Source organism: Pygocentrus nattereri, chromosome 14 (genome assembly GCF_015220715.1).
Source record: "Pygocentrus nattereri isolate fPygNat1 chromosome 14, fPygNat1.pri, whole genome shotgun sequence".
Lineage (NCBI taxonomy): Eukaryota > Metazoa > Chordata > Actinopteri > Characiformes > Serrasalmidae > Pygocentrus > Pygocentrus nattereri.
The window spans coordinates 35,850,641-35,873,855 of NC_051224.1; the positions used below are offsets into that span (position 1 = coordinate 35,850,641).

The 23,215-nt window shown below is 38.8% G+C and overlaps 1 protein-coding gene across 6 annotated transcripts; it reads left to right on the forward strand.

The window, feature by feature from the left end:
- The first annotated feature begins 485 nt into the window (after positions 1-485).
- Positions 486-22,119, forward strand: LOC108412732 (nicotinamide riboside kinase 1-like). 6 transcript variants are annotated; one of them, XR_005131442.1, is made up of 13 exons: positions 486-822; positions 1,039-1,129; positions 2,470-2,518; positions 4,705-4,855; positions 5,197-5,268; positions 5,957-6,063; positions 6,796-6,901; positions 9,430-9,744; positions 14,370-15,242; positions 15,538-15,654; positions 18,297-18,611; positions 19,354-19,466; positions 21,622-22,119. XR_005131442.1 is itself a non-coding variant. In XM_037544985.1 (8 exons), the coding sequence occupies exons 1-7, from the start codon at positions 794-796 to the stop codon at positions 6,876-6,878; spliced, it is 582 nt and encodes a 193-aa protein (XP_037400882.1). In that variant the 5' UTR covers positions 486-793; the 3' UTR covers positions 6,879-6,901; positions 9,430-10,690. The 6 variants fall into 6 exon arrangements, 3 of the variants coding, with proteins under 3 accessions (XP_037400882.1, XP_017540377.1, XP_017540379.1); XR_001856689.2 differs by having other exon boundaries at positions 14,370-14,465; XR_001856690.2 differs by lacking the exon at positions 14,370-15,242.
- The last annotated feature ends 1,096 nt before the right edge of the window (positions 22,120-23,215 follow it).

Here is a 23,215-nt window from a genome sequence, read left to right on the forward strand (position 1 = left end):
AAGCTCTGCGATATCTTCCGCTTTCTCAGACGCTAGAGGGCGCTCTGAGCGAGTCCTAAATGAACGGGTTGATACGGAGCATTTGAGCAAAATCATAGTTTATAACTGCTTAAACATTTTTAGTGTAAAAGAATACAAACATTTCCTGAACACAGAGCATCATAAAACATTTTAACACTGCTTTTATATTTTTAAGAGCTTTTAAACTCGACTTAAAGGAGTTTAAAACGGCGCCTTATGCGTGTCCATGACGTCAGTGAGCGCGAACAGCCAATGAGCTGCTCCGCTCGCCAATCAATCATCACGCTCTAGCAGTAAACCCCGCCTCCTGCTGCTCAAAACCCGTTTTTTGAGGAAAAAAGGAAACATACAGGTAAGATTTCTTTGCTTTTTTAGCGAAATGCATCCTGCTACTTTCTAAAATGAAAGAAACGCTCTGGGCGAGTGATTAGAAACTATTTTAACTTCTCGTTTTTAGCCGTTGAGCTCCATTCACTCCCATTCTTTGAGGACTCACTCGCGGGCGCCCTCTGCTGTTTAGCAGGCCTGTTGTTGTAACGGGGGGATATGAAGTGGCCAGGCTCCCCATAAACCGGCTCTGTTTTAACCCTGTCCAGAAGAGAACTGCACCTGAACTCGTGCTCCGTTCAGCTCTGCTGAGCTCTCTCTGTCCTGCTGCGGGCAGTTGAGTCCAGCATGAGCTTTTCAAAGGTAACAAACAGCACGAGCTTTCAGCGCGCGCTCACTGCAGAAGCACGAGTCTTCCTGAGAGTGTCTGAGTGGACATCGCACCATGAAAAGGCTCATCATTGGGATTGGGGGGTAGGTAACCTGCTGCTGCTGCTCTTTACCGAGTTTGTTTCATTTGATGGCTAAACAGTAAAGATGACACGAGGCTGAATTTCTCCAGCTTCTTGTTCGAATCTTCCGTTCCACCTTAAATGTTGCAGTTACATTCTGCCGCCTGTAACTGCTGCACTATTTAAGGTCGAACGGAAAATGCACTTTCCTCATTTTTAGTGTTCTTTTCTCTTTCAGTATGACAAATGGAGGTAAAAGCACGCTGAGCAGGAGCCTTCAGGGAATTGTCCCAAACAGCTGCATCCTTTCCCAAGATTCTTTCTTCAAAGTAATCACTTTTTTCTTTATTCTTTATGAATTACCTTATGAAAAAAGATCAGTGGTAATATGGTAAAATGTTAGTTTATGAAATGTGTGCCCTGCTAGATCTGCCCCAGCCAGCCGTAAGTGTAAGTGTTATTTGAGCAATAGAACACGAGAGGGAGTGTGTTATCGTGTAAAAAACATCACAGCTGTGATTTGGTCACTGTAGATTATCACAGTCATGATGTTATGCAATAACACACAATCCTCAAGTGTTCTATTGCTTTTATGCAACAGCTAAATAAATAAAGTAGGAAATGAATAAACTGGGCTATGAATGTGGCATTTAATATGTTTTAATGTTTGCAGTTACTTCCACCAAATTATAGTTATTTATATAGTTATATATAATTATAGTATGTTAGCAAGCAGCTTGTTGTTACGTCAGAGTAACGAGCTCCGCCAGCAGTTCGTTCTCCAGCTCCACACAGACCAACTGACAGTTTGGGAATTTAGTGTAGTCTTATCTTCAGAGTCTGACCAAATTGACTCTCGGTCAAATGTGATCTAAAAAGCATCCATTTTCTGTTTGTGGTAAAGTAAATACGTTCAAATTGTGTGAGCGTCTCCGACAGCTCTCAACGAGATCTCAACGTTGCTTATCAACGGCATCTCGACGGAGTGATACTGTGAAAAACCTGTGATGTTATGGCGAAATAGCAGCCCAGTTAGAAAACCTCTAAACCAATCAGCTTGCGTGGCCGGAACTAACTGTTTTATATTGTTGTAATATGGAAGCGTCTAGGTGTAACAAGAGCTCAACCACAAAGTGGTAGACCATGTGACTGGACGCAACAGGGTCACTGAGTGCTGAAGAGCTACAAATCAATTATCCTCTCTTGCGTCACTCTCTACAAAGTTCCAGACTGCCTCAGAAAGCAACGTCAGCACAAGAACTGTGCGTCAGAAGCTAATGAAATGGCTTTCAATGGATACAGGATACCACAAGAAAAACAGCATGGCTGGTCACCAGCAATACAAGATATTTTGTGTGACCAGGCTGGGTGACCAGTTACACAACCAGCTTAGACCAGCATGGAATACTTTTTTTTTTTTTTTCAGCAGGGATATTATAAATTAGTATATAGCAGCAAAGGAATGTAATACAGAGTAAACATTCTAGATTATTACAGAAATAATTTTCTTGTAGTTTTTTAATTGTATTACTGTCATTTAAAATGGTTTGTTGTATATTTTAAGCATTACTGATATTTATTATAGCGCAATTGTAGCTTTCATTCTATTATTCTATATTCTTATTGCTGAATATTTTGACTGACACTACTCTTCTGGTGGTTCTTTTAGGATGACTCAGTGGTGCCTGTTGACAGCCACGGTTTCAAGCAGTATGACAGTAAGAACCTCTGTTATATTCTGAAACACACTATATGGCCAAAAATATGCGGACACCATTCCTAGTTATTTAGTTCAGGTGTTTCAGCCACACCCAGTGCTAATGGACATAATATCAAGCACATTGCTATGCAAGTCTCTGACAGTAGAATGGGTCATTCTGACTTTAAACATGGTGCTGCCATAGGATGCCACCTTTGCCACAAGTTAGTTTGTGCAATTTTGGCTCTGCTAGATCTGCCCCAGTCAACTATAAGTGCTATTTTTATTATTATTATTATTAATATTATATGAAAGCATCTAGGTGCAGCAACAGCTCAGCCACAAAGCAGTAGACCACACAAACTCACAGAGCAGGGGACAGAGCAGTTCCTCTCGAAGCGACATTACCACAATAACTGTGTGTCAGGACCTTCGTGACTGGACTTTGGAGCAGTGGAAACGTGTTCTCTGTAGTGATGAGTCACACTTCGGTGTCTGGCTGGATTGATGGATGAATCTGAATTGGAACATTGATTGTAAGCCAGGACTTCTTGTCCAACATCAGCGTCTGACTTAATTCTTTTCACTAAACCTTTTGAGAAGATTGGGGGCTGATATAACTGCAAACTCCATATTAATTCCCACGGTTTTGGAAAGGGATGTCCACCAAGTTCAAACAAAAACAAGTGTCCGCTTACTTTTGGCCACATAGTGTATTTCAACAGTAAACATCTTGTTTTGGTCCAGTAATGCATAAACCTTACTATATCTTACAATTATAGTATAGTATAAACTTTAATGTGTGTGTATATATATATATATATATATATATATATAATTAGAATATATACTTAATATACACAGGCCTGATAGTTTTCCGGCGCCACGCCGGAATTCCGGCGTACCGACGTGCCTGCGAGAAAAAAAAAAAAGGTTCTTCTAGTGCAGGGGTCGGCAAACTTTTTGACTCAGAGCCATAAAAGCAAAATAATTGGAAATTTATTTCAGTGAGAGCCACGTAATATATTAAAACGACGACGACATCTCACTCTAGCGAACGGGGGAGGGGGGGGGGGGGGGTTTGGGGGAGTCACGACGCCGACATGTCAGTCAAGCGAACCGAAACTAAATACCGGACGTTTCTGATATTCCGCCCGAACATTTTTTTAAGTCTCAAAAATAATATACGTTAATTAAATTAATTATTCAAAAGCTGAGCCGCATCAGAGGGATCAAAGAGCCGAGGGTTGCCGACCCCTGGCCTCGTGATCTGACCATAGGATCTGACGCTTCTCTTGATCTGACATGCGCAGGTTTCACTGTAACCAACACCAAGGCCGAGCCTACTAGCCATTAAGCCAGTCAGAAACGGGGGGGCGGGACTTGCTTTGACCAAACAAATTGATAGATTCAGTAGGAAATCCCGGGAAATACACGTGCGAATTTTTTTCCACCGTCAACGCGAAACGTATAAACTCAGCCATGGAACACAACTATATTAAGCCTGGGGAAAATATATTAATATATTATATTAATATATATTAATATAATATAATATAGAAGCAATAAGGTATGTGACTAGTTAAAAACAGGTATGGATTCCTGAACAGGCCTGCTAGTCCCAAGAGTTCTGGTAATCTGCACAAGCTTCTGAAATATAGGCTTATATTGGGTTTGTTTATCTCATGTCTGAATGTTGTTCATGTATTTCAACAAAATTCAACACAATCTATCATTGAAGGGACTAATTAAAAAGCAAAAACTCTTTGACAGTAATGAAGATCAGGGTTATACATAGACGTATATCTGCGCCCAGGGGCCAACAAGTTATGTGTTAAGTGTGTCGCATACATAGCACCCCCACCCTGCTCACCTCCCGAGCAGAGAAAAAAAGTTCAGGCTCAGGAATTTTTCCCACTATCACGCCTGTATACACTAAGTTATTAATTAGCATGTCTCAATTTTATTATATGCACTAATAGTTGTTAATTAGCACAACTTGATTTTGACACATAATGCTAATTGATGCCTATTCACATTCATTCATTGTTAGCAAAATTAGCTTTTTTACTATGCAAATCATAAAATTTCTTCATTCTGTTTGTTTATTCAAGACAACTATATTGGCTATGGATTAACTTTATTTAGTCCAAGCATAACCTGATGCGTCTCAATAAACTGATACTGTGTAAATACTTTCTTCAGCATTGGATGCCCTACACATGGACAGGATGATGAGCGAGGTCAGATCCTGGGTGCAGGACCCTCAGAGGTTCATGCTGTCTCACGGTCTCTCAGTTCAGGATTCCAGTGTGTTCGCTCTCATAGTGGAGGGCTTTCTCATCTTTAATTATGGGTAAATAGCACTTTTTCACTTTCCATTCAAATAATTACAATTCATAAAATTCCTTTTTATGATATGGGAATATAGCTCTTTAAAAATGTAAGGCATTTAAAAATCTTTTAAAAAGCCTGCGCTTGAGGAACTTTGCTTTGCGAGGTTAAATAGATGGGTGGATGGGGGTCTTTATCTTAAACAAACTGTTTACCCTCAATTAGGAAAGTAAGTTTTCAGTAGGTATAGGTGACCTATGGCCTACAGTGTTGCATCACTTTACGCTGCCAGGAGTCAAAGCCAAGATGTTCCTGATGAACTGCGCTGATGTTCTGCTGTGTTTGAATGTGTTTTATTACCAGACCCCTGAATGAGCTTTTTGACAAGAGATACTTCTTACAGATACCTTACGAGACATGTAAGCTGAGGAGAGGGTAAGAGAAGATCGTTATTCCAATAATGCCTTTGTATTGAAATAGAATACGATATGAAGCCCCCTGTTATATCCTCTCCTGATCAATTGATGTAACACAAATATGACGAACACATTTACTGAATAGCTATTACCTAGTTCATTCTGAAATTTCATTTGGATCACTGCATTCCTGAAATTTGTTGCCCCAAAAACCTTTTTGCCGCCAGGTGTTGTAAATTTTAGTCATTGGACATTTACAGCAGTAATCTATGCATTAATGTGGTTGTCCGAGAACATTTGTTTAAAAATTGTAGATGATTATATGTGTCACGATTGGCCCCTCCCAGTCCTGTCCATGTGCTCGTGTTGTGTTTTGATTCTCAAACGAGTCCTTTGAGAAGGACTCGCTCATGATCATAATCAACATACTAATGAAGATATGATGACAATAGTAGACCATTCATCAAATACTCAGAAGACACGCCATCACCAAGTTTTGGCTGAGTTTTCTTTGAATTCTATTTCAACACACTTTCTTTCACAGTGCAGTGCAGCTTTAAAATTACAGGAAAATACAATCAATTATCTGATACATAATTTCCACTTTTTATGTGCAACCTAGATGACCTATTGGTGCAAGATCCAACACGAGCCCTTCTGTATTAACTGTATTAGTTTTTTTTTTGGTTTTTTTTTTTAATCAACAGCTCGAGGGTCTACATGCCTCCAGATCCCATGGGCTATTTTGACGGACATGTCTGGCCGATGTACCTGAAAAACCGAAAAGAAATGGAGAACATGGTGCAGGATCTGGGTCAGTATTTAAACATCTTTGATTCTGGGCATAAGAGCTTCACTAAAATGAGTGGTTGATGAGGTGATTGTACAGCTCTTGTCCAAAACAGTAAAGACTTCAGGAATAATCAATGTCTTAATTTTCCTAAATTTATACTGAAAGTTGACTAACCACACTTCCCTTTAAATGGAAGCTTTAATTTTCCATATCGTGTTGAACACATTTTTATTTGCATACATGGCTACATTGTAGCACACACTTTTTGTGGTACATCGCATTGAAAGTTGTACTGTAAGTTGTCTTCCTAAAGGGCTTATATAGGGTGAAAATGAATATTCCTCACTATTTTAAAATAAAAGTTTGATGTAGTTTATATACATTGTTCACTTTCCAGTCCATATATGCAAAAAAGCAAAAACACTGAGGCAGTTTCATTAAATTCTCACATGTAAAGTGTAAAATGCAGCTGAAAAAGTTGCTTCTCTTTGAGTGAAGCACAGTACAGGATGGCCACTCTGAAAGGAGCTTATTTACATATGTCAGTCTTAAAGGCACAGTGACAAAAGCACCCTGTTTAATTCTACAGAATCAGCAGAGGTTGGAAAATGATCATGTAAAAATGAATTACTACTGTTTTGGTACAGAAATCCAAACAAATCATAAATGAAATCAGGAGAAAATCAAAATACAATAAATATTTATGATATGGGCCATTTAAACCACTCTGAGGACCTTTTGTTTTTGATTTAGTGTTTCTAGATGGAACTCAGAAGAGAGAAGATTTGCTGGCCGCGGTTTATAAAGACATCCAGCAGATGTTTACAGCTGTGTAGAACTGTGTAGAAGTGAGTTTCAGGTGAGTCTTTCACCTATAAGGGTGATGATCTCATTATCAGACTGCCAATAATGAACTGAAGCCTCTGACCGTTTTCATCATGACTACAAAATCCACTTCTTCTTCTTCTTTCGGCTGCTCCCTTTAGGGGTCGCCACAGCGGATCATCTGCCTCCAGACTACAAAATCCACACATTTAGAAAAAATAAAGGAACGTTTGCTTCTCATCTGTCTTCTTATGCAAAAATGATGTTTTGTTGATTTTCCAAATGAGAATAAGTTACCACATCCTCTACAGGGATCACAGTTCAATTAATTTTTTTTAAATGTCCAATTACTGTTTATTGGATAAATTAGGACACTAGGAAAGAAATGTGGCCTGTGTAAAAGTTTTGGCACATTTTATTGTTGTGGGGTTTTTTTTGTACCCACAATTTTATTATATTAAGAAAAAGATATCGCTGCTGTCAGAACAAAACTTTGTATCTCCATTTTTATATAATATATCATTTTTATAATATTATATAATTTGAACATTTTTGTCCTTTATATTGTGTCAAACCTTCATGATGAATGGGCCCAACAGAAATGGCCCAAAATTGCTTAGAAATATGTCTGGTTCCATTGACATACATTAAAAGTAAAGTAGGTTTTTTCCTTCTCCATTTTGGAGATGCAAGCTTTTTGTTCTGACAACATTGATACTCACACACACACACACACACAAACATATATATATATATATATATATATATATATATATATATATATATATATATATATATATATATATATATATATATATATATAAAATGTACATGAATATATATATATATATATATATCTTCATTTCACATTTTTTCTTTTCAGTTGTTGTTGTGGTGTTTTTTTCTATAATATTTGGTCAGTAGGGGGAGCAATTCACTCATGCAACGGTTTCAGACTCTTATCTTAGCCACTGGCTCAAAAGCTGCTGAATGCTGTCATTTTATTGGCTCATTACAGATACATATGCATGAGTTTGGGCGTGCTTCATGTAAATATGTAAATGAGGTGCTGCTCTGCTGGTACTTAATTTCACGCACTGAAGCTAATTAATTTGCGCTCAAATCTCTGCTCATTTCCACATAGTTGTGAAAGTTTCACGGAACAGATGCAGAGAAGTTTGTACATTAATGGCAGTCAAATCGAGACTTTTTGGGGTTTTTTGTGCAAATTTGAGGAATAGGGGCTACTATGTAAATCAAACTCTCTAAGGACAAATAATAAATTAATCAAGTCCATATGAGACTCATCTCATGGAATGGCTCATGTATTTATTGATGTGTAAAGTATGAACATAGAAAATTCACTCATAATAAGATCAGAGGGCATAATCACATAATGGATCTTACAGTTTGCTGTACGTTCAATTAGATCGCTGCTAACTAGCTAGCAGTATATTGTTGAGTTTTAGCATGACAACATTTTGCATAAGGAAAAGGAAAAGTTAAAAAAATTACAACAATAATTCATTGAAAACCATCTGGAAGACCACCAAAACTGTCCCCATCTGATAAACAGCACTTAAAGCTCTCATCTCTGAGAGAGAGGAGAAAATCAAGCTGCTTCAGATCTGAAAACATCCACAGGTGTTTCCGTCCATCCTTCCACTGTGAGAAGACCACCCAGGGTCTGAAAGGATGTGTAGCTGATCAAGAAGAACCTCACTTAGAAAAAACAAAGAAGCTGAACAATGGACTGACCACCCCAGAGTCCAGACCTCAACTTCCCTGAATGTGTTTGGGATTATTTGTATTGTGAGAAGCAGAAAATGCAACCAACTTTCAAGACTGAACTTTGGAGGTGTGGAAAAATATCCCTGCAGAGTTCTTAGAAAAACTGAAAGTGAGTCTCCTGAAAAGAATGGAAGCTGTAATAAAGATGAAGAACAGAAAGAGTTGGTCTATGTAGTTGTGAATACATGAGACCTACATAAGCCTTTTATGACAACTGACACAAACCTATATAATCTTATAAAGGTTTATTCCAACATGTGTCAGTTGCCATGAAGGCTGCTTGAGTCTATTTTGATCAGTGCTTGTTAGAATAGCCTTTCAGAAATGTCTGTAGATTTATGTCAAATAATAACGACACACATTAAGGTGTCATGTAGCCTTATGAACTCTGGCTGTCAGTAGTGTTACCAGTTTTTTACCATTTCTGTGACATATAGAAAAGGATATTTTTTGCCATATAAACAGTCAGGTAAGCTTCTTCTGTCTTCTTTTCTGAAGTCAGTGCAGTGAAATTAGCAGTAAAGCTGACTGTGGTAGATTTAGAAGAATCCATGCTTTAAAAGGTCCTTTCATAGTACAGGGTTTAGATTCCTGATGGATTTTTTCTGCCTCCCTCCAGTGACCTTCTACCCACGGGTGTTTATTGTTACACCATCTTCTGCTGACTAAACTTTGTACTTTTTGGTGGTTTGCCATCGAAAACTTTGTTTTTCTCTTTTTTTCAAAACCTCAATCCCATTGGCTTTGAACTGTATCATGTATTTTCTACAGGTTCTGTGGTGAAGAGTCAAGGAGAAAATCTGACCATGGTGTGCACCACAGAGGACACTGACCCAGTAGGTTTATATCTACATCTAAGACGCCCTGAGAAACATAAAGTATTTTACTATGACATCAGCAGTTGACACCACCCCGCGCCCCCGAGTAGATGGAAGAGTCGCCATCCATTCTTGGCAACTCCAAGAAGCTAACAGCGACTATAACTAGTCTACGAGTGAACGAGTCGGGCGTCTACTCCTGCGTCTTTGTCCTTTATGATGGAAAACGTAGAAAAGGAGATGAAAGGTGCTCTGCTGTTTGTGAAAGGTGAGCAATCATTTTAAATGTGATTCAGTAACAATGCTCACTTCTCAGTCTGTATTTAATTAACCTACTTGATTATGTCAACTGACACTGAATTAGAAAATGATAGGACAAAGTGAAATGTATGGAAAAAGATTTGCATATATGATGGTACGTTTCATGCAGAATGGCCTGATTTTTTGCAATTATCACTGAGATTTATTACTAAGCATCAGCGTTTCAGCTTTGTCTTGAATAAAATGCACCAATATCTGTGGCATTTACTGAGAAATATATATAACAGTTTATTAACCTGTTGAAAGTCTTGAAGAAAAGATGGAACCACAAATCAGAAACTTGGTGGGGCAAAACGTTTTGTTAATAAAAAACTGCAGCTGGCTAAAAGCAACCAGGCCACTACCTTTCATGTCAAGCTGATAAGGTCTCTGTAGGCCTACTGACAAACTATGCTAACATTTCTGAAGAGCATCAGGCTGTTTTCATATTCCCAGTTGATTTGTCCACAGCAAAGTTTGCGATTTTGTGATATTGTACGTGTTGGAGGTTCCAATACATTGTCCAAGTCATCTTCTCCTTACAGACCAGGTACTGTTTGGGTGGTGGATCATTCTCAGCACTGATGGTGGTGGTGGTGTGTTAGATGTCTGTTGCGCTGATCTGAGTGGATCAGCCACAGCAGTGCTGCTCAAGTTTTTAAACACCTCACTGTCACTGATGGATTGAGAATAGTCCACCAACCAAAAATATCCAGCCAACACCAATGTTGTTATTCATGTGACTTCTGCCCTCTTCTTAGACCTGTGAATATACTGGTATGCCTCATACATCTGCCCCGTGTGGTATGAGGCAATATCACCTCGCATTACCAGTTTTAGTATGCACATACAACAATGATGAATGAAGGAATAATATTCTAGAAACTAGGGAATAATAAAAAGTTTAAAATATAGATTTGGATTGTTTGCATTACCTTTTTGTTTGTTTAATATCAGTAATGTCTCTAAAATGTGCCCAAGCTAGAGAAACAGTGCCCCTTGGCTGTGACTCTCCACAGGCCAAGAGATTAAAGACAGAAGTGAGGGAGGACGTCCAGCATCAGCTTTTACAGGAGGTGCAGGAAGAGCTGTTAAATGTTGAAAGGCAAAGACTAGAACTAGAAAGAGAGAAGCTGAAACCAGAGAAAAGAGAAATGTAAAGGTATTTCATAAAGAGTATCTGCCTTTAAGTCAACCCTCTCTCAGTTAGACCATTATGGGTTTGTAATACAGAGTCAGTGGGAAGCACTTCAGCTCCCCTTTTATCTTCCTCAGTTTGGGATTTTAGTTGCATTCCACTGCATTTTGGAGTTGAAATGTTCTGTTGAAATGAGCTGTTCTTCAGTCCAGTCGAGCATGTATCTCACTTACTGAAGGCAAAAGTAAAGGTAAAATGCCCCAAAGCAAGCAAGAACTTAAGACGGCTGTAGTAGAGGCCTGGCCGAGCATCACCACAGAAGAGTGGTGCTGTCTATTGGTTCTAGACTTCTGCAAAGGATTTGCAACCGAGTGTTAAATATGCCAATTTAATTAATGATCGTTACTTTGTTGAATTACTTTTGAGCCCCTAAAAAAAAGGTGTGGGGGCCGTGTATGAAAATGGTTTCCGTCCTATATTATTCTCTCTACTTGGATGTAAATATTCTTAAATTGAAGCTAAAAGTCTGTCCTTGCAACTCATTCATTTAATTTCCACTCCAATATACCGTTGGAGACAGCTGAAATAACGTTAACTTTGCCGATGTCCAAATATTTATGGACAACTTGGGGCAGTCGTGGGCTGGAGGTTAGGGAACGATCCCCTCGGCTGACAGTCCATGACTAAAGTGCCCTTGAGCAGTTGCTCCCCGCTCTGGGCAAGTGTGCTCACTGCCCCCTAGTGTGTGTGTTCACTAATGTGCATGCATGTGGGTTTTTAACTGCACGGATGGGTTAAATGCGGAGGTCTAATTCCACAGTTTGCAAAAACACAGTTGGCAAATGGTTCTAAATTAAATTAATTTTTTAAAAATTGTTTTTCCCTAAGTGCTGGTCACATCTGCTCCTGGCAGTCCCAGGATTGGCCACCAGAGGGCACTGCTTCCCCAAATACTGTCTCCATGGTTACCCCTCCTCATTTCCACCAATTCATAATCTAATCCCATTGCCCTGCCTATGTATACTCTGACTTTGTGTCTACAGTCTTGCCATTTGTCTACTCACTGAAGTTCTTAGGTTGGATTTACCTGCAATTATTGGCCTCCACTTGCCTTCTCCATCTTGGCTTTAGAGTTTTTGGTCTCTCTGCCTCTTATTTCCTTTCTCTTATCTGGTGTTATGACCTTATACCCATTTTTTTACTGTGCTGTCTAGTTTGTGGTTGTTTAAGACAGTGTTACTATTAAAATCCCTCCACATGGATCCTAGAGTCCTCATTTATTATAGTACTGTTTATTTGCGTTTCTACCTCCCTGCAATTTTATTTACCAAAATAACCAGGTAAGGTACACAAGTTTTATGTGTAATGTTGATATTGTTAAAATAGTGTTAAATCTGAAACAATATCTTTATTTTGGGCACTATTTTGCACTTTGATAGTGATTATGGTTTTTAAAGACACTTGTCACAAGTGTCAGGAAAAAGGGCCCATAGCTAAAAACTGCAGAGGTGTTAAGAGTAGTCAGAAATGTGCTATGTTAAAGCAAAGTGCATGCTGGGTGAGCACAAGAAACTTTCAAACACTAAGAAGTCATGAAGCTGGAGTCAGCTCATCAATCACCATCTTCTTTGAATTTTCCCGTTCCACCTTAAATGGTGCAGCAGTTACATTCTGGTGCCTCAGGCACCATTTAATGTGGAACAACACACTCGAACAAGAAGCAGGAATGTGAAGCCTCTTCAGGCTCTTAAAAAGTCGAACGGTGACAACAAGAACCTGTTCTACTTTGGCTGAAAAGTATCCGGCCAGAGATGCTAGAAAAGCGGATAAACGTAAGCACAGTATCCCGTACACTTTTCTTCTTCTTTTTCTTTTTAATATTTCTCTTATTTTTCAACAGCACACCTGAGACATTGTCATATGTCTTTGTTTCCATCAAAATAGTTGGCAAGATCTAAGCTGAGTTTGGACATCAAGTTTGTGTAAATAGCAATAGGCCATTTATAGACAATCAGATTGACTCATATATCAAACTAATTGCAGGAAAGCACTATGGAAAACGGTTCCTTCTGTGGAAGCTGGTGCATGGAATACTTAGGACAGGAAGTTTTTTTGTATTTCCTTAAATATGGCCAATCAATATGCACTTTGGTTACTAGGCAGATATTACTGAGTCCAACCAATCCTTGCATCCCATGTGACTTTGGGTATTTCAGCAATAACTACTGAAACATTAGAAGAGTCCCCAAGTACCAAATGGAATGCTGCAGAGCAAAGTAAGTCTGCATTTTCATTTACTGTATCAGATTTTGTAGCTTATACTAGGACATCAGCACATACTGAGACATGTTTACAGCCAAGATGGTAAAATGGATATAAAATGTTGCGACTCCTGAAAGGGATCCAGAGAATTTCCACGAAAGGCAAATTCCTTTCTGTACAGTAAGCTCTCCTACAAGCATGCCAGTTTTATAAGGTAAACATTTTGTGTCTGTCTGTCTGTTCAAGACTCTAGCCACTAGTCTTAAAATATATCTGGACATGTCCTGTCAGCTAAACCATGCCTAGATGCAGTTTCCTGTTTTTATAGTAGTCTGGTTTCAGAAAGGGACAAAAGGAAATCATTTCCAGCTCCCAAGATGGTTTGATTGTTGTTGAAAGAACGATGATAACGTTCTCCTTAACATAACCCCTGTCCTAAATCAAGTCAAGTCAAGTGGCTTTTATTTTCATTCCATCTATCTTCAAAGTGCAAACGTGCACAGCACTCATTTCTGGATATGATGTGAGAATAATCTGCAAAGATATTAAACATGCTGTGATCTGTGAGTCACGCAGTCAGATAACATACAAAAACACAGCAGTTACTGAGGTAGTAACTGCTGGGTGGCTACCTGCCTTTGCCTGGTGCAAAGACATCCCCTGTCTGTGCCACTGTCAGAGGATGCCACTGTTCCAAAAGTGTGTCAAATTACTGCCCACAACAACTACCTTGGTCAACTGTAAGTTGATAACTGATGTTATTGATTAGTGGAAACATCCCATAGAGACAAAGGGATGAAACTCTGGGGCACACATGCTCACAGGACAGGACCACCGAGTGCTAAAGCACCAAGTGTAGAAACATCCTCTGTGCTCGGTTACAACATTGTTCATCGGGAACTTCATGGATTGGGTTTTGATGATTATCATGGCAGTCAAGCAGCCTGAGAGCATTCAGGAGTGGTAGAAGTGCTCTTTCTTTAGTGAGGATGATCGGCAGTTTAGCCAGTACAAAGAAAAATGCAGAGTTTGCAGGAACACTAAGCTGAAAAGCAGCCAGACACGGCTGCCAGAAAAGGTGTTCAATTTAGCTTAGACAGACAAGCATAAGATGCTTGTTTTAAAAAAAGTTTGTGTGCTTACAGAACAGCTCTATGGTACCCAAAAGATTCTCCTTTTACTGAAATCCGCAGAATTTCTTTGACATGGTGGCAACTGAAGTTTGGCGGAGGAGGGATAATGATCTGGGGCTGTTTTTCATGGTTTGGGTTCCCTAGTTCCAGTGAAAGGTGATCTTAATTCTACCACATCCAATCACATTCTTACAGAACTGTCCCCAAACAGGCAGAAACACACAGGGTCTGGAACTGGGACTAACAATGGAACAAGGACAAGGACAGGGACACTGACTGGAACAGAGATTATAGAGACAAATGAGAGGTTAGCCTAACTAGGCTGGTTCAAGTTAACCTAACTAAATCAAGAGTAAACAGAACTTGAGAAGGCAGAGTGCTGCCAACTAAACTATTTAAAATAATTGAGCTGTTTGCTGCAGAAGTGTGAATCACTGAAAAATATGAAAGTGACTATAATTCAAATATAAAGCTATTTAAACTAAAACCGGTTCAGTAACTACATTTCATTTTTTCGAGGTAATACGTTTGCATGATTTCTTTTAAAGTCAACTAATTTATGTTTACAGTAGTGAGTGACAAACTCGCTACCTTCATTTTTGATGGTCTGGTCTTATATCATCAATGAGGCTTTAAAGCATGATAAATATAATCTAAATATAATAAAATAATAAAACTTTGGCCCCGGTTATTAAAGGGAAGGAAAGAGAACCGTTAGTATACCCACAAAGAAAACACAGGTCTATAAACATACAAATGGACACAAGACAAGAAAACTATATATACGGGGAACTATATATGGGGAACAGAAACCCAGAAGACTGAGAACAAGGCAGGACTCTGCAGGAGACATGGGGACGAAGGAGACTAGAGAGGATGAAGCCTGGACAGCGAAACTGACGATTTCAACTCAGATCATTCTGTGCTCTGACAGTATGTTGAAAATGTAATAACACTTCCAATTACTTTTTAATTGTATAAATTTTACCTTATAATGTATATTGACACAACATTATCATACTGAAAACACAGCCTCATCTTTCCACCTTTATTTCTTAACTGCTTAGAAAACAGGCTTCATATTTTCAGAAGCACTCAAAGCATAAAAAAATAATCATCTGACAAGTACCTACCAAAGGAAGAAGCAGGACACCTGTGGAATAAAAAAGCAGAAGTGAGTCGGGTACAAAGTGAAAGTGATTACAACTTTGTCTCCTTGCTATTTCAGCACGTGCTGCATGAAGTAACATCAGTCTTGCGGACGCAGCCTTGATGAAGACTCTGAGTGTGACTCTCTGCTTTACTGCTGTTCTGTTCAGCCAATACAGCGTCGCTCTGACAGCAGGTGAGAACAACATTTACACTCACATGTACTTACACGTTCCGATTGGGGTGTAATCCGATTCAGGCGTTTACATGGATATTATTCTTCTATTTAACGGATTATTTAGAAGTTTACCCACCTCGTTCAACTGGATAGACATTGTACTCTGAATGGCTTCAATCGGACTAGTCTATTCCGATTGAGGTGTTTACACGGACGTATTCTATTCAGATTGAGCTATTGGTCAGATTATTAACGGATTATTAGGCTGCATGTAAACGTGGCTAATGAACCACGTTTACATGCTGTTTACAATACTGTAGCTCTGTGGTATGACACTACAGTGTATCACAAAAGTGAGTACACCCCTCACATTTCTGCAGATATTTGAGTTTATCTTTTCATGGGACGACACTGACAAAATGACACTTTGACACAATGAAAAGTCGTCTGTGTGCAGCTTATGTAACAGTGTAAATTTATTCTTCCCTCAAAATAACTCAATATACAGCCCTGGCAACAAAAGTGAGTACACCCCTTAGAGACAGTTCCTGAAGTGTCAATATTTTGTGTGGCCACCATTTTTTTCCAGAACTGCCTTAACTCTCCTGGGCATGGAGTTTACCAGAGCTTCACTTTTGTGATACACTGTACATGTCTTTTAATAAAGTCCAACTTGGTGTAATGTATTTTTGTTCGCACAGTACTGTGAAGTCCTATATAGTCCTCAGCACAATTGAAGTTTTATTTAGTTTTTATTTTCTTTTGTTACACATATCTGAACTGAGACACAGTAGTATGTGACCACATGTCTTATATTTGAGACTACAGCTTCCTAATCTATTACAAATCCAATTTTGTGTTTTGTAGGTTCAGTATTACTGCCTAGTATGTGAGTGAATAAAACTCCCTTACAGTTTTCGCTTGTCCCAGCAGTTTTTTTAAATTGGTTTTTCGAACACACAAAAATAAATAAACAGTAATAATAATAATAATAATAAATAAAATAAATGAATAAAATCCCACCCAAAACAAACAAACAATGAGCGCTGCAATACATATCTCTGCATATACACACATAAACATGTATACATACACACATGGGAATAATTAAATGATCAACAAGCGTGCAGGAGACAGGTAAATGAGTAACATATATGAAATAGATCAAATAAACGGGCAGCCAGTCCTCCTGTTCCAGGGATAAGTGATGAATTATGGTTTCTGTAAGAAGGAAAGTAGTGGTTCCTAAATTCTCTGGAACTTGTCAGAATTGTGGTTGAGGTCATGAGTCAGCTTCTCAAGAGGAATAAGAACAGAAATCTCTGTTATCCACATGTCAACTGTAGGGACCTGGGGGGTGGACCACCTCAGCAAAATACATTTTTTCGCCAAAAATAAAAGAATTATCAGCAGAGATTTGGTATACGTGTCAAAAGAAATATCTGGAGTATGAATAAAGAAACAGAAAGAAGGAGTCAGTAAAAATTGTTTACCGGTGACGTCTTGGATTACAGAGTGAACCCCCTTCCAGAAAGTTTGTATAAGGTCACATGTCCAAAACAAATGCATAAATGTACCTCTATGTATCTTCCATTTATAACAAAGATTAGAGGTGGGAACATTGAGATTGAAGTACATTTAGGGAAAACCTATAACATGGAAGATTTTGAAATAAATAATTGAATCGAGGAAGAATATTCATTTTAATAGTTTTAAAATTTAAAAGTGTTGATTCTCCCATGTTTAAAAGTAATTTAAAAGTGTTGATTCTCCCAAGAAGATAAGTTGGTAGGGAGGCCCAAATTGTTAGATCATTCTTAACCTTTTGAATTAGAGGTGAATAATTAGTTTCAAACAGATTATTTAAATCAGGAGTGACAAAAATACCCAAATATTTAAAACCCCTCCTAGACATATGAAAAGGAGATTGTATTGGCATATCCTGAGGGAAATTAAAGGGCGTAGCGACCGACTTCCCCAGGTTAATCTTATAACCTGACAAAGTGCTGAATGTGGCTATAGATTTCAACAAGGCCGGAACTGATTTCCCGGGTTCATTCGTATAAAAGGACATCGTCTGCAAATAGGGAAATAACGTGGCTTTCTTTACCTACTATAATCCCAGATATATCGGGGTCGGTTCTGATGGCCTCGGCCAATGGTTCAGTAAACAATAAAAACAATAAAGGTGACAAAGGGCACCCCTGTCTACAGCCTCTGCTCACTGGGAAGCCTTCAGACAATAAGCCATTTGTATTAACTGTGGCTATTGGGTCTGAATAGAAAGTTTTGTCCCAGCAGTTTTTAACATAAGTACATTTAGCATAAAATGTGTTCACCATTTTAATTGTAACATTTCACTTAAAAAGCCTTATTTTCTATAACACAGATTACTATAATAACTATGAAATTCTGAGATTAATCGCAATTAAATATTTTATTAACTCTCTCTCCCTCTCTTCATATATATACTATATTCTCAGACTCTGTTGGCTGAGGCTTAAATTCCCATCACTTTGACAGATGTTTATCATCCATCTGTACACCTGAAAACACAACTCTGTTGACTGAACTCTGTACTTTTGAGTGGTTTACATCTAAGCTATTCTAAAGTCTGAACTTTCTCAGTCTGTCTGAACTTTGTCGTGTACTTTCTACAGGCTCTGTGATGAAGAATCAAGGAGAAACTCTGACCATGGTGTGCACCACAGAGGACACTGACCCAATAGGTTTATACCTACGTCTAAGATGCCCTGAGAAACATGAAGTATTTTACTATGACATCGGCAGTAAAACACTGACAATCCCCCCTGAGTTCGAGGAAAGAATTACTGTCAGTGGTGACCCCAAGAAGCTAACAGTAACCATCACTAGTCTACGAGTGAACGAGTCGGGCGTCTACTCCTGCGTCTTTAACTTTTTTGATGTAAAACGTGTAGAAAAGGAGACGAATGGTGCTCTGCTGTTTGTGAAAGGTGAGCAAGCATCTGTGTCACTGTGAGTCTGACTCCATACAACATTCTCTTTCTGTACTGTGACGTACTTGCAAGTGAAATGTGGTATCAGGGAGGGTCTCTGAGCTACCTGAGCATTTCCCCTTTGAGGACAGGTGGGAGAGGGAGGAGAGGTCAAACATGATATTATTAGTTAATATTATTTTTCCCCACACGTTGGTGCACATTAACATAATCAGCAATTGGGTGTGTATCAGTCATTACATTTCTGATGACCACTTACTACCAATATAATCCACTTGATTTAAGGTTGACTTTAAAAAGCAGTACAGTATACAGAATAAACATGCTATCTGAATATATCAACTCAGTTTAATGTTCATTATTTCAAGTGGTAACATTTAAAGAAAAGAGAAGCAATGAACAAAAAAGTGGGCACTGTATTAGAATATTCTCTTTATTCACAATGTCAAATGCCTTCATCTAGGGAGTGCACAAATGCTGCCTACTTAGATCGCTGCCTCCCGACTGGACCACATTAATATTGTTCTAGAATGTTTCCCCCCATCCACACTGGTGCTCTCATCCATTCTGTTGTAGAATGTTCTCCCCATTTTATATGGGGTACTTTTGGTCAAACAGATCATTTTCTACACATTCTAATATTAGAATATTATGCTTAACTTTTAGTATGAGAACAGAATGTTGTGGACTGTTGAGTCAGTTTGCTCTGGCCTTAACTGGTAATCTGTGGGTTTTACAGGAGTGAAAGAACCGTCTGCCATGCCAGAGATGCTGGTGCTGGTGTCCGTACTTCTGGTCTGCACTGTGTTCATACTGTGTGTGCTGGTGACCGTGGTGTGGATAATACCCAAAGTAAGCAGTGTACTCACATTAGCCTGTAGCCATTTGTATGGATTTTTATGGATCAACAAGGTTCCTTTTGAGTGCCTTTAGCAACAGGCGGTTTGCAAAACAATCATTACAGTAACTGAATAAAAATCCATTCACATGAAGTGAGTCTACAGTATGAAGACGTTTGGTTTTGCTGCTTCAGTGGTGACAGTTTTATCAGGTTTTATGATAGGTCAGTACAAAACAAGGAAAATAATGTAGGCTACAAAACACTGAGGTATAAAGAAGGCCTGTAAATTCTTACGAAAAACAACAGTTCCTAAATGCTTCCTGGCTTGGCCGTATAATTTCTGGAAAAGCCTTTAGATAGTAGAGAACATTTAGATTATTTTGAGGTTCTCTAAACCTTAGAAAGGTCCATCACACACACATCGTATTTCTGAATCTTCAAGATCCATCTATTGAAAGGTTATTTATGGAACTAAAAGTGGTTCTGTTATGGCAGTGATCTTCAGGGTCCCACAGATGATCCACATTGTTTCTACAACCCAAGTTGCAACACATAGGCATAGCGCAAAAATATGGACTGTCTTGGGGTACCTGAGGGCTTATTTGAGAACCACTGCTTGTGCTGTGCCGCTGGCTGCCAGTAGAGGGTGATGGTGGTGAGGCGCCACCAGTTCAGGGAACTCCAATTCCCAGAAGCCCTTGGGCTGATTAGGGCCAACCTGGCACACCTGTGGTCTCGGCTACTTAAGGTTGTGGCAAACAGCAGCCCTTTGTCACACCTTTGTAGGGGGTGACTGGTATGGCATGCTGTGTCATTCAAGAAAAGAAAAGAGGGCTAAAAAAGAATAAATTGTCCCAAAACAACTTAAAAGATAAAATGAAGGCTTAAACGAGAAACGGCTCAAAGACAAACAAAAGGTGTTTGTTCTACAAAGAATTACAATTACAGTGTCTTTTGTTTTCTGATTATCTTTTATGTTACTTTTCTATCTCAGCCTCGCTGGATTTCTTGTGTGATCAAAACAAGCACAGTAGATGACAGCAAGGCACTGATTCCTTTGCTGTTTATGTGCATTTGGCAGCATAAAAGTGAAATAAAACATTTTGTTTGTTCTGTACAATGTCAATTAGGATAAATTGAATTTTCATCATTCAGCTCAACTTTCCATTCAGCTGGGCTCTGACTGCTCATCAGCCTTTTTACACATGATATCAACACAAGACAGTCACTGTTCCATCCTCACTACAGGGTGCTGAACATATTTCAATATCTGTGACTCCTCATCAGAGGATAATCTAGGAAGATAATCATTTATAACCTTCCTGAGATCGGGACACATTTTCAGGTTATCAGGAGGGGGCAACTCGGCCTTAAAATTGACCTTAATATCCTGTAGTGTGCGCTAGGCAGCTGGGATAGGCTCCAGCACCCCCCGCAACCCTGAAGGAGAAGCGGCTTGGAAGATGTGTGTGTGTGTGTTCTAGTAGGCTATATTACAATGGGATATATTATAGTAGACTACGTTATAATATGATATATTACTTTAAGCTATATTATGATAATCTATATTATAGTAGGATTAATTATAGTAGGCTGTGCTATAACAGGATATTATAGTAAGCTATGTATATTACAGTAGATGGTTATAAGTGGCTATCTTATAGTAGGTTATATTATAATTAGGTTCACTATAGCAGGCTATGTTATAGTAGTCTACATTATAAAAGGCTGTATTATAGCATACTGTATTATAACAGCACTGTCAGAACAAAACCTTGTATCTCCATTTTCAATGTTCATTTTTTAACATCATTTGAAAATGCCACCTGCCACAATTTCATTATGATTGGACCCATCAAAGTGGTCTAAAATCATTCGGAATAAAATCTTATGTTGACTTGTATTGAAATTTATGGCGTTTTTTCTGCCGTGAAGTTACTTTTTGAGACACAAGGTTTTGTTCCGATAGTGAGATACATAATAGTAAATATTATAGTTTACTGAGGCAGGTAAGCTGTATTATAGCAGGCCATATTGTAATAGGCTGGCTTATTATAACGGGCTATATCGTAAGAGGCCACCACAGGCTTGTGGTTTGTCTTAGAGGTGAACAAAAATGGCAAATTGCTGAGTCCGCTTAAAGGCTGCTTTTGTTTTCATGTATAGGTGAAGGCCCTGTGAGCAAGTTGACGAGACGGATTGTTCCAAGACTCCGGGGCTTCCAGGGTCTCCTCCCTTGTCTAGCATACTCCAGGACTCCATTTCCCATAATTCCAGTCCTGATGATGCCACCAATTCCTCCAATCATGTGCAACTGCCTCATTCTCAGTCACCTGATTTCTAATTCAGTTCACCTGTGCTTGAGTTTGTCTTAAAGCTTAAATAGTCCCTGGTTTGTTCTGCTCTTTGCGTGGTATTGCCAATTTCTTGGACTGAGTGGTTTTCTGGTTGTTTGACTTGTGCCTTTAACTTTTGTCTGCTTTCTGAATTTCACTCTTTTGGATTTGCCCTTTTGCTCTGGTAGCAAATGTTTTGGTTATTCCTGTTTTTGACCTCTGTTGGTTTTTGGACTACAATACTGGATTTGCCCCGAGACTGTGTTTTACTTGAGCTTACGTACTGATTAAACTCTCTCATTAAACAGACTTCTATTTTTAAGATCCACAAGTGTCTGTGAAGATATGCGCACCCATCGTATGCAAAGGGTCCAATCTGACCCTCGAAGTCTTGAAAGGATTGTTATTCCAATTCCCTCTAACATCTATCATCTCTCTAACACTACATTCTCATATATAGGCACCATGAGATGTCTAAACTCTATACTCCATCAGAGGGCAGAACCTGCATCTTACATTGCTGTCACAGTTTCTGATTTGTTAAGTATGTTTTTTTTTTTAATTATGCCATATAAATTCTGGGTATAACTCCACAAGCAACTTATCAACACTAGTATTTTAACTCTTAACAATCAACACTTCTTACCACTGTAAAATTAGCTGTGTACAGGCTATATAAACACATAATTTAAAGCAAGCTCAATACCAGAGCAAGCCAGCCCTGCATTCTTGAGAGAACTGCACCCATGTTTAAACAGAGCAAATAGAAAAATTATCTTTGAGAATTATTTTTAAGTGTAAGTACCAGTAAAACTAAAAGCACCTTTTACTACAGTGGAACTTCCAAGTATTGTCTGTACAGAAACTGTAGTTTATTTGGCATATAATATATAAATAGCATATTCTAACTTAAAAAAACCCGAAGCAGCTTCAATATGAAAATATCATTGTGTCCAATCTTTTGACAAGGATGGACAAGATTAGAAATGAGCAGATCAGAGGGACAGTGAAGGTGGAGCAGTTTGGAGATAAAGCCAGAGAGGCCAGGTTGAGATGGTTTGGACATGTGTTGAGGAGGAATAGTGGATATATTGGGCAAAGAATGTTGGAGATGGAGCTGCCGGGTAGAAGGAGAAGAGGTGGACCTCAGAGAAGGTTTATAGATGTAGTGAAGGTGGACATGGAGATGGTTGGTGTGAGTAGAGAAGGCAGTGGACAGGGCAAGATGGAGGCAGATGATCCGCTGTGGCGACCCCTAAAGGGAGCAGCCGAAAGAAGAAGAAGGAGATTGTGTCCAATCTTTTAAGGGATATAATTTGTTTTACCAGCCTGGAAAGCATTTAGGTATTTCCAGTATCAGTATGGGAAAGTACCCCATACAAAACAGAAGTTTAACACAACATAAAAAAGCCATAAGCCTCCCC